At 36.1% G+C, this 12,205-nt stretch overlaps 3 protein-coding genes across 8 annotated transcripts; 2 read left to right on the forward strand and 1 right to left on the reverse strand.

Moving 5' to 3' along the window:
• The first annotated feature begins 474 nt into the window (after positions 1–474).
• Positions 475–4,225, forward strand: LOC106420467 (pentatricopeptide repeat-containing protein At4g31850, chloroplastic). The gene has a single exon (XM_013861305.3). The coding sequence runs from the start codon at positions 725–727 to the stop codon at positions 4,019–4,021; it is 3,297 nt and encodes a 1,098-aa protein (XP_013716759.1). The 5' UTR covers positions 475–724; the 3' UTR covers positions 4,022–4,225.
• LOC106420468 (probable protein phosphatase 2C 60) lies at positions 4,145–6,597 on the reverse strand. Of its 6 annotated transcripts, none has more exons than XM_048765768.1 (12): positions 6,449–6,595; positions 6,202–6,244; positions 5,989–6,112; positions 5,850–5,913; positions 5,642–5,750; positions 5,416–5,569; positions 5,192–5,317; positions 4,989–5,112; positions 4,843–4,919; positions 4,716–4,768; positions 4,563–4,617; positions 4,145–4,482 (listed from the first exon to the last, which is right to left on the reverse strand). In XM_048765768.1, exons 3-12 carry the CDS (start codon positions 6,103–6,105, stop codon positions 4,303–4,305), a joined length of 1,059 nt encoding a protein of 352 aa, XP_048621725.1. In that variant the 5' UTR covers positions 6,106–6,112; positions 6,202–6,244; positions 6,449–6,595; the 3' UTR covers positions 4,145–4,302. The 6 variants fall into 6 exon arrangements, with proteins under 6 accessions (XP_048621725.1, XP_048621731.1, XP_048621721.1 ...); XM_048765774.1 differs by having other exon boundaries at positions 6,173–6,244; positions 6,449–6,588; XM_048765764.1 differs by having other exon boundaries at positions 6,369–6,550.
• A 3,375-nt stretch (positions 6,598–9,972) lies between these two features.
• On the forward strand, positions 9,973–11,548 carry LOC106420556 (putative glutathione peroxidase 7, chloroplastic). The gene is given in 6 exon segments (NM_001315857.1): positions 9,973–10,260; positions 10,492–10,568; positions 10,641–10,702; positions 10,788–10,906; positions 11,026–11,193; positions 11,360–11,548. Coding segments are annotated over 6 exon segments (699 nt in total). The 5' UTR covers positions 9,973–10,017; the 3' UTR covers positions 11,390–11,548.
• The last annotated feature ends 657 nt before the right edge of the window (positions 11,549–12,205 follow it).

Raw genomic sequence — 12,205 nt, forward strand, 5'->3', positions numbered from 1 at the left:
CGAGGATGTGCAGGACTTGCAGATGGATGACTTGGTGTGTGATAGGTGCTGTTCTGGTCCTTGGGAAATATTATTTCCCCCCAAGAAGAAGCAGATGAGCTCGCAAACTGGCTACTTAGAAGAATTTTTACTTGTTGTTACTAAGATTAAATGAAAATTTTATTCTTATAATCTGAAACGCTTCTGCACTTGTTTCTGGATTAATTAGTAGCTTTAACAGTGTAAACCAAGTGAAACAATGGTTATTATGACGTTCGAATTAGTTAAAACCTAAGAAAGAATAATTTAGAATGTTAATTACCACCACTCCAAAAAAAAATATTATTCACACTTTTAGTCTGCAAGCAAAGCAAAGAAAAATACTCATAATCTTACAATACTAAAAGCAAATAATAACAGAAGGAAATGAAATGGGCTTATATCGTTAAGAAAAGTGAGTATAACAGGCCTCTACAAATGGGCCAACGATTGGGCCTCAAGATATTTTAGGAGGGAAGAAAATACAGTGAGAGAAGTGAAGAAGCGAGCGAGCCACTGAGATATTATCCTTTCGAAAATATTATTTTTCCACCGGAGATTCTCCGGTTCGCCGAAATATCTATTGACTTCTCCGGTTCCTCCTCGTGTTTTGTTAGTCTTCACAGCTTCGCCACTCGAAATGTAATGAACCATCATCGTTAATCTCTGTTTCGGCTTCAACTTCTCTTGGTTTAAGTTTCAAAAGATGGAAGCTTTCCTCTGCTCAACGAGTCTTTGCGGCGATGTTACGGTCAGCGATGCTTTTCTAGTTAGCAGTAACATCAAAGGAAGATTAAAGTTCCAATCTTTGAATATTGGGTCTGTGTTTCATCGGAAGAAACATTGGAGAAAGACCATGAGATCATGTAGTAAAAGTTCTGATTTTTCGGTTCCTGTGACAAACAACAAGACATTGATATCTTCAGGTGAAGTCACCAAGGTTCTAACGTCGTTTCCTGATACTGATTCTGCGTTTTCGTATTTCAAATCAGTGGCTGAGAATTGGAGTCTAGTTCACACCACTGAGAGTTGCAACCACATGCTTGAAGCTTTGAGGGTCGATGGTAGAATACAGGATATGGCTTACGTGTTTGATTTGATGCAGAAGAGAATCATAAAGAGGGATAGTACCACTTTCTTGACTATATTCAAGTGTCTTTCTCTGAAGGGTGGGTTGAGGCAAGCGCCTTATGCACTTGAGAAGATGAGAGAGTCTGGTTTTGTGTTGAATGCGTATTCATACAACGGGTTGATTCATCTTTTGCTTAAGTCTAGGTTCTGCACAGAGGCGATGGAGGTTTATAGGAGGATGATCTTTGACGGTTTAAGGCCTAGTTTGAAGACTTACTCTTCACTTATGGTCGGATTAGGGAAACGAAAGGACACTGAAGGTGTGATGTGTTTACTTAAAGAGATGGAGACGTTGGGATTAAAGCCTAATGTCTACACGTTTACTATATGTATCCGTGTGCTTGGAAGAGCGGGGAAGATTAATGAAGCGTATGGTATACTGAAGAGGATGGATGAAGAAGGATGTGGACCTGATGTGGTTACCTACACTGTTCTCATCGATGCTCTTTGTACCGCTGGGAAGCTCGACTGTGCTAAGGAGGTTTTCGAAAAGATGAAAACGGGAAGGCACAAACCGGATCGTGTGACTTACATTACTTTGCTGGATAGGTTTAGTGACAACAGAGATTTGGATTCAGTGAGGCGGTTTTGGAGTGAGATGGAGAAGGATGGTCATGTGCCTGACGTTGTAACCTTCACTATTCTTGTGGATGCTCTGTGCAAAGCTGGGAGTTTCGGTGAGGCGTTTGATACGTTGGACGTGATGAGGGAGCGAGGTGTCTCACCTAACTTGCATACATACAACACATTGATCTGTGGTCTCTTGAGAGTTCACAGGTTGGATGATGCGCTTGAGCTTTTTGGTAAAATGGAGTCTCTGGGCGTTAAGCCTACTGCATATACCTACATTGTTTTTATTGATTACTATGGGAAGTCTGGAGATTCCGTCAGTGCTCTTGAGACTTTTGAGGAGATGAAGAACAAAGGAATAGCTCCGAACATTGTAGCATGTAATGCGTCTCTCTACAGTCTAGCTAAATCCGGAAGAGTTCAAGAAGCAAAGGGAATCTTCTATGGGTTGAAGAACATAGGGCTTGCCCCTGATTCAGTAACCTATAACATGATGATGAGGTGTTACAGTAAAGTTGGGGAGATAGAAGAAGCCCTCAAGCTGCTTTCTGAGATGCTGGAGAGCAATTGCGAACCTGATGTGATCGTTGTTAACTCTTTGATCAACGCTCTTTTCAAGGCGGATAGAGTAGATGAGGCGTGGGAGATGTTTATGAGAATGAAGGAGATGAAACTCAAGCCTACAGTTGTGACTTACAACACATTGCTCTCAGGTTTAGGCAAAAACGGAAAAATTCAAGAGGCGATTGAGTTGTTTGAAGGGATGGGGGCGAAAGGCTGTCCACCTAATACAGTGACTTTCAACACTCTCTTTGACTGTCTTTGCAAAAACGACGAGGTGATGCTAGCCTTGAAGATGTTCTTCGAGATGAGTTGTGTACCAGATGTGTTTACTTACAATACTATTATCTATGGTTTGATGAAGAACGGTCAAGTCAAAGAAGCGATGTGTTTCTTCCACCAGATGAAGAAACTGGTGTACCCTGATTTTGTCACCCTCTGCACTCTTCTTCCAGGTGTTGTCAAGGCTGGTTTAATCGAAGATGCTTACAAACTCACCGCTAACTTTCTTCACAGCTGCGGTGAACAACCAGCTGTTCTATTCTGGGAGGATTTGATGGGATCTGTCTTGGCTGAAGCTGGAATAGACAGTGCAGTTTCATTTTCTGAGAGATTGGTCGTTAATGGGATTTGTCAAGATGGTGAATCGATCCTGGTGCCAATGATCAGATATTCTTTCAAACATGGTGATCCCTCAGGTGCTAAAACTTTATTTGAGAAGTTCACAAAAGAGCTTGGCGTCCAACCTAATCTTCCGGCTTATAATCTGCTAATCGGTGGGCTTCTTGAAGCTGATATGATTGAAACAGCATATGAGTTCTTCCTAGAGATGAAGAGCACTGGTTGCATCCCAGATGCTGCTACCTACAACTTCTTGCTTGATGCTTATGGAAAATCAGGAAAAATTGACGAACTCTTTGAGCTGTACAAAGAGATGTCTTCCCATGAGTGCGTACCAAACACAATAACTCACAACATTGTCATCTCCGGACTAGTGAAATCAGGAAATGTGGACGAGGCTCTTGATTTATACTATGACCTTATCAGTGACGGTGACTTCTCTCCAACTGCTTGCACATATGGCCCGCTTATCGATGGTCTCTCCAAGTCAGGGAGATTGTATGAAGCGAAACAACTCTTTGAAGGAATGTTGGACTATGGCTGCAGGCCGAACTGTGCTATCTACAACATTCTCATCAACGGGTTTGGAAAAGCAGGCGAGGCTGATGCAGCGTGCAAGTTGTTCAAAAGAATGGTTAAAGAAGGAGTAAGACCGGATCTCAAGACTTACTCGGTTCTAGTGGATTGCCTTTGCATGGTCGGAAGAGTGGATGAAGGCTTGCATTACTTCAGGGAGCTGAAGGAATCTGGCCTTGATCCTGATGTAGTATGCTACAATCTCATAATCAACGGACTAGGGAAGTCTCAGAGACTTGAAGAAGCTCTTGAGCTTTACAATGAGATGAAGAACAGCAGAGGAATCCTCACCCCTGATCTATACACTTACAATTCCTTGATTCTGAATTTTGGTATGGCTGGAATGGTTGAAGAAGCTGGGAAGATTTACAATGAGATACAGAGAGTGGGTCTTGAGCCAAACGTTTTTACATTCAACGCTATGATCCGTGGATACAGTTTGTCTGGAAAACATGAGCACGCTTACGCTGTGTACCAGACAATGGTGACTGGAGGTTTCAGCCCCAACACAGGAACATATGAACAGCTTCCGAATAGAGCTTGACAATTTTACACAGCAGAGCTATACACTAAGTGAAGCAACTGCAGAAGAGTCTTGTGTCATATAAAGTGTACAAAACATAATGTTGTGTAAATGTCATATTGTTTTATTTTAAGGCCAACATCATAACAAGTCAATTCATTCCTTCTGTATTATTGAAACTCGTGGGACAAAAGTCTAACCCTTCAGGAAAGTCAGATTGTGCTATTAATGTCTTTCAAAAGAATTTACAATGTGAACCAAACTACTATATGTCATCATCTTCCTTGACTCAGAGGATGGGGCTAGTTTGATGAGCTAGGCTCATTGTGGCTTGCTTCAGCTTGGCTAGGTTCTGTGGACTGAAGAGGCTTCTTGAACTGAACCAAGATCATGGTCATGTTATCACAGCCTTCACCACCAGCTGTGTTTGGAGCCAAGCATCTATCTAGAACTTTTTCACATACCACTGAGAGTTTGGTTTCCTGAATATTAACGACCAAAAGAGAGAGACTGTAGAAAAGAAATTTAGTAATCCAAAAGAAGACAAATCAAGTTAGTTTACCGTATTCATCTGTTCATGTATAAAATCAACGAGTTGTTGGCTTGACATGCAGTCCCTGCAGATATGAGATGAACCAAGACAGGTGTTTTTCAATATCTCTAAACTTGTCTGGAAACAAGATTACAGCAATAAAGAAGTTTATATTGATTATACCAAATTCCATCGCAGGCAAGAACAAGGAAATCATCATCATCGCAGAGTTCAACCTAAAAAGAGAAATTAAATGTGACACAGAAGATGGTTTAAGGAGAAAGAGAGAAGAGGCATTAGATTCACTTACAGTGTTTACATCAGGACTGGCGGTAACGATTTGCTTTTCAGTTGGCAAAAACTTATTCTGCTTGAATTCCATGTCACCTGTAAAGGACAGCTCCACTGAGAGAGATTGCATGTAAAACAAGTTGCACTGTGTAAAGAAGAGGTTACCGATAGCTCTTGCTAGGTTCAAGCTTCCATTGACACGACCAGCGTGAATAAAGCCACCAGCTTTCAATATCCTTTCTCTCTCAGCTTCAAGATCTGGTTTGTGATCTCTAGAAAGATTGTAAGCCTGCAAACACACACACACACGTTTGTAACCAAAAAGATAATTTAAGACGCCAAAGTCTTTAATCAAATGGGTAATGTACCTGACCCTTTCTGGATATGACACAACGTGAGTCACCAGCATTTGCAACAAAGAGCTGCTTGTGTCTAATAACAGCCACACATGCTGTGCTCCCAGAGTTAGGTCCAGTAAAATCAGAATGAGGCCCCTGTTTTGACCAACCATAGCACCAAGTCTTAGATATCTAACTTTAACTTTTGCTTAGTAATACTAATTGGTCTATTAGCGCTGTAACAAAGATTTTACTTCCTCAAAAGCCCAAGCATCAGGTCTATTAGCGCTGTCTCCGCTTCTTGGTGACCATATAAACCCTTCAATCATTCCGCTGAACTTATTGATCTTGTCACCTAGTATCGCCAGTTCTCGCCATCCTCTCTGTCCTTGCATCATCTCATCCATTCTACAATGATGACCACAACAACTTTATGCAAAAACTGACCCTTGTTGCTGCAGAATAAGTTGGTAATGTTACCTGAAAAAAGCCTTTTGAAGAGAAGTCCCTACGTCTCCAGCTGCATATGCCTCGTCACTGAGAACCTGCTGGTGTAGATACTTGGCACAGAACTTTGAAACAACTTTACCTACACCACTACCCAAAATGCAATTGAGATTCCATGATTCTTGTATACAAGAACAAAAAGCAAGATTCCATTGTACTAAAGATTTATTTTTTCTTTTACCTCCATGGCCATCATAGACACCCAAGAAGGAAGTATTATCATCCAGATCAAGAATTGCAGCATGCTACCAAATTTAATAAAACCCATTTTGACTGAATCAGCAAGAAAAACAAAAAGCTTTCAACTTTTGATCACTCACAGCATCTTCCATGGTGGCACGCCAGCCTTGCATAGAGGACAAACCATATCTAAGTTTATCATTCTCTCCATCTTCTGACAACTTATCTGTTTTGGGAGAACTAAGGTATATTCCCATCTCTTTTCTGCAATACAAGAGTCATGAATCAAGAAACATCACCATAATCAAATCCAAAGATACCAACTTTTGAGGAAATTTGATCTCAGAAGAGACCTGTGAATCTGTGATCTTAATCTTTTTCCAATAAAAGGGCAATCTACAAAACCAAAAACAAAGAGGCTTGAATCAAGATTATAGTTTAACACTAGTGGTTATAGTATAACAGAACCGGAATTAGATTAGCATAGCAGCAATTCAATGGATCAAAAAAAGAGAGGTACGTGATGGTCTCTCTCACATCTCTGGCTTGAGACCAGAAGAAATCTGAAGATCGGAATGATTAGAGGGAACAAGATGAAACCTTTGATGATGGACGGCGTTGTGAGAAAAAGTCTTGTCTTCTTTTTTTTTTCGAAAAAAGGCAACGAAAGTTCCTCACTTTGTGTTCTTCTCCTTACTCGTCGCAACACATCCCACCTGTAGTGTTTCTTTACAAAATTCAAATACGTATGTATGATTTGGTGGGTAATCAAAATAATAAATTTACCGTAATTGGATTGGAGTTAAGTTATCTTTGGTGGGTAACTTTTCAGCTGTATAAATGGTAAATTTGTATATATTTGTGTAATTCTTAGTTATCTACTTTAGTTGGTGAGGTTTTCAATTTTCAACCTACATTTTATAATTTTAGATCAAAGGCATAAATTTAACTTCTTTTATAAAAAAGTTCAAAACTCAAAAGTCAAGACTATAGTAAAAGTTAAACTCCACCATTTTATCTATGGAGTTAGTAGTTTATATTTATTGTTCTACTAAAATAGAAGTATTATTTTTTATGTGTGATTTTTTTTTATTTAGAACATACTTTAAAATTTTATCAAATTATACATAGTTTAATTATAACATATTTTAATATTTTTGTTTAATATACAAATTAATATTTCTTTTTAAAATTATAATAAAATCATTGAAAAATATTTTTAAATTTTATTTCCAAAATTAATTAGTTGACATTCTAATTATTATTAAAATATAATATTTAGATTATGCCTGGATGAAAAAACGAGAACTGAAAAACCGAACCAAAATCGATATTTTACCCTAAATAATCAATTTTTTATCTGAACTAATCCGAACCGGAACCAAATAAAAACCAAAATTTCTGGGTATTTTTTGATTAAAGTTTTAGGGCCTGACTGGTTCAAACGCAGCAGTTGCGGTTGCGGTTGCGGGAGTTTGTGGATGCGGGCGTTGCGGTTTCTAGCGGTTTTAAGAGATTTGTACGATTGGTACTGCGGTTAAAAATTTGTGCGTTTGCGGGTGACTTATGACTGGTTAACTACCAAATGCGTTAACAGTCAATAATAAATTAACAATATTTACATTTAATATAATTATAAAATATCAAAAATCATAAAATTATAATAAATATAAAATTTATATTTAGAAAGTTATAATTTTAATTTTTGAAAATTTATTGAAATTCTTTTTTATTATAAAATTTTATAATATTAATTAAAATATATCTATTATATTTTAATATTTTCATAATTTCAATTTTAAATTTTTTATTAAATATTTTTATTTTTGTATATATATTGTTTTAAAAAAAAGAAAAAAATTTTACCCTCCCGCAACCGCAAACACTAGCTGGAGCCAGCTTTTGAATTTATGAGATTCGGAGCGGTTTGAAGCGATTTAGAGCGATTTGAGTGATTGTTACAAACCGCCGACAACCGCTACCAACCGCAAAAGCTGCGTTTGCGGGTGGTAGCGGGAAAACCAGTCGCCCTCTTAATATCCAAACCGAACCCAAAACTATCTGAACCGAACCGAGCCGAAAGTTCAAGTAGTAAATAGATCATATAGCCTCATATCCGAACTATCTGATACCCAAAAATATCCAAACCGAACCAATATCAAAAATGTCAGGCCTAACTTAGATAGTCTAGATATGTTCAAACTATATAGACAAGTGATCAATTTATAGGGTTACTATAGCTGTTTAGCATGTAAACTCTAGTTGCTAAAAAAACATGTAAACTAGACAACTAGTACACAACCCATGCTTTTGTAATCCTTTAAAGCCCTCACAATCTTGTCTATCTTTGATCGTGGCACTAGCCGGAACATGAATCAGAAACAATAACAACAAAATGAATTGTTAATGACGATCACTACAACGTTCTCGCAAGACCTTAAGCAACTCCGCTTCCTCAAGATACTCAACATTTGTTTCATAAATTCTGGACTCTTCTTCAAACCCACGCTCGTGTGTAGTAACTAGTAATAATGATTGAATATATAGTCATTTTAGAGCAACTTAGTTATTATTCTAGTTTAAAAAAAAGACTCTGAATTTCACCTATTGTTACTAATCAAGTGGAATGTAACTTTTTCACTTTTACTTTATCCCCTATATATTAATTGAAAAACATTACAATTTATTTTTGTAGCCATATATCATCAATAAAATGATTCTTAGAATCATTAAAAAAATAGGTTGATCCATCTAATTATATAATAAGTTTTTTATTAAACTAACCATAAATTCATTATTAATGTTCTTTATTGTTTCTTTAAATAAAAGTTATGGAATTGTCTAATGTGGCTAAAGTGAATATGTAAATTAATGATTTTGAATAATAAAAATTAGTGTATCTTCATCATATTTGTTTAATTATAAACTATTAAAATAAACTAAACAACCACATTAACAATATAATAAAAATTTAGATTTTTTTGTATATGTTATATTTTGAATTTTAAAAAATAACTAAAACTGTTAAAAAGTCTCACATTCAAATTTTGGGATCCATGGTTTAAAACTTTTGTTATGATAAAATACAAGTGATTACAAACTCATATAAATAATAAGTCTAATTTAATTAATTATCAAGATTAGAAGATATATATATATATATTGTTTTAAATTAAAATATATACCATATAAAATACATAAATATTTTAATTTTGAAATTTACTTTGAACAATTTTTTTGATAAAAGCTTTCAATAGACATTGACAACTTAATTTTTTAAAATATAAATGACTAAAACTATTAACCCCACATTAAAAAATTTGTTATCAATAATTTAAAATATTTGCTTTAAAAGATACAAATGATTAAAAAAATATATGAGTAGAAAACATCATTTAATAGACATTAATATTAAAAATATACTATGTATATTAATATCATTTAAATTTGTATATTCTATCAAATAGAAAAAAATATTCAATATATATTTATTATTTCATAACACATAAAATACATAATACATAAATTTAAATTGATATATAATGTCCACCCCGCGTAAGACGTGAATCTTAACCTAGTTTAAATAGTAAAATTGTTTTTTTTCTAGCTTGTGTTTTACCATTTTGGTTTCTACTCTTTTTCACTTTATTTTTACCTCATCCTACCAATCAGACTTAATATATATTTTAAAGAGAACATATTTAGCCACATCAATTAATATTTCTATAATTGATTGAGCTTCACAACATGGTTATGTTTATACATAGTACTAACATTAAATTCTGCCTAATTTTTGGAGCGATCAACAAACCACATGCGTTTTTTTGTGAGCAAAACCACATGCGTTGCATTTGCATTGCAAGCTTGGGACTAGTCTTCACCAAACATAGCTTTTGCACCGCTCAGTTTTTTTCATTTTATATGTTCATATAATTTATATCTCTTCTGGAAACTGTGAACATAGTATCGACCACGTGTTTAAATTAGGACCGCAGTATTTTCTTGATGATTTTAATGGCAATTGTGTGTGTAAAAGTTGGTAGTCACGAATATTAAATTGAAGCATCACATGAATGATGCTGCTAAGCCTATTTAATAACGCGTAATAGTTTAGTAATAAACTAAAAACTTGTGTTCTACATACGGACATATTCTGTTTTTTTTTTGTAATGGCTTCTTCCTCTTACGCACCATTCTCTGCAGTCTTCAGCGGTTTCGCTGCAACGAAACCTAACCCACCTCCAACTTGTTCTGCTTTTCTCGTCCCTAAGCGAAGATCAAATTCTCGGAATCTGAAAAATGGGGTTTCCTTGAAATCTTGGAATAAGCATGGATTTCAATTCACATCAAGAAATTTGAGTGTGTATGCAAGAGCTACTGAAGAGAAGACTGTTCATGATTTCACTGTAAAGGTACGTGTCTATTTCTGTTTCTGATCAAGAAATGAATCTAGCTTTTTTTGTTTCTTGGTTAGGTTCTATCGAAATAGAATAAAACGTTAAATCTCTCAAAATATTATTTTCAGTAATTTTTGAAGTATATATCCATATTAATATATATAAGCAATCAAGAGCTTGAAACATCCTTGGTAAATCCTAAAACTAAAACATAACTATTATGTTATTGTTTTTCTTTTTGAACAGGACATAAGTGGGAAGGATGTTTCCCTAGACAAATTCAAAGGAAAACCTCTGTTGATCGTTAACGTTGCTTCAAAATGGTGCTTAAATTATTTTTTTGATAATTATAGTTTTCCTGTAAATGTATTCTGAATTTAATATTTTATTTTCAGTGGTTTAACATCATCAAACTACACAGAGCTTTCACAATTGTACGACAAATACAGAAACCAAGGTATCTTTTGCTATTACATCAGACTGAATATGTAACATATTGTGTGACTTTTCTCTCATTCTTTGTTATGCCTCTCGTTTTTTAGGATTTGAGATTCTAGCTTTCCCTTGCAATCAATTTGGAGGTCAAGAACCTGAATCAAACCCGGATATCAAGCGGTTCGTGTGTACCAGATTTAAAGCTGAGTTCCCTATATTCGATAAGGTATGGAGAACACACACACACAAAAGAACCTCTCATTCAGTTATTTATATTATTGGCTGTACATTTTGAAAATCAGGACAAGAGGCCCTTTTGAATGTTGATGAGTTGTGTGTATACAGGTTGATGTGAATGGACCGAGCACAGCTCCAATCTACCAGTTCTTGAAATCAAAGTCGGGTGGGTTCTTGGGTGATCTCATCAAGTGGAACTTTGAGAAATTCTTGGTTGACAAAAAAGGCAACGTCGTCCAGAGATACCCTCCCACGACTTCTCCTTTACAAATTGAGGTACTAATCTTTGATTTATTATATCATTTTACATCATCTAAAGAATTATAACAGTTCCAAGAAAGCATGTGTATATAGAGAATCTATCAACTCATAACAGTCCTCTATTTTCATATAATATATGGGGTTAATATTTAATACCACCTTTTGTCTTGATATGTTGCAGAAAGACATCCAGAAGTTGCTTGTGGCTTAAATTTTATACTGTTCATAATGTGTGTATAAGAGATTCGTAGTGTCTCAATAACCTGTTTATTGTTGGTATACCAGAAATTCAGATAGACATGTATCCCTTATGTAACAGTCTTATAGAAATGACATTATACGATCGGAAATTCAAATGAACATTTATGCACACTTTGGAGACATCCGATTATTATGCTATTTCATATACACACATGATCACACACATAATCGTTGAATATAACCAAAGTCAAAGGGCCAGCTTATATAAAATTAGTAGATCAACGTTGGCGTCGTGAAGAAGAGTCGTTACGTGACCGTGGCTGAAACCTGTGGCGGAGATAAATCGGTGATGAGACCTGTGAGGATCGTCGAGATACTCGAGGAGGAGGATCTCGTCTCGGTCTAGCCTTAGGGAGAGCTGGCCGTGGCCGTTGACTTTCTTCTTTGAGTTCTTCTTCTTCACGAGGAAGGATGACGAAGTGTGATGAGCATCTTTGTGGGGTAAAACAGGAGAAGAAATCTTGTTCGGTCGTCGTCGTGCTCTCGATGGTTTGGTTAAATGTTCTGATCAATCTATACGACGACAAGTAGTCAACATGATACCATATGACATATCTTGAATAACCCACCTGCTGCTGCTAGTGGTAGGTCTTGTGGGGTGGAATGAATTGCTACGTCATCGATTTTCGTGATCTCTCTGTTTCCGGTAAACGGAATTTCAGACGTCGGGTCTTGCCCTAACCGTACAAGCCTCTCGCTCGACTCCATGTTTTTCTATTTTTTTCCTGACAGAGAGCACTTTATATACTGCTAGAGTCGAGGGATA

The sequence above is a fragment of the Brassica napus genome, chromosome A3 (genome assembly GCF_020379485.1).
Source record: "Brassica napus cultivar Da-Ae chromosome A3, Da-Ae, whole genome shotgun sequence".
Classification (NCBI taxonomy): Eukaryota; Viridiplantae; Streptophyta; class Magnoliopsida; order Brassicales; family Brassicaceae; genus Brassica; species Brassica napus.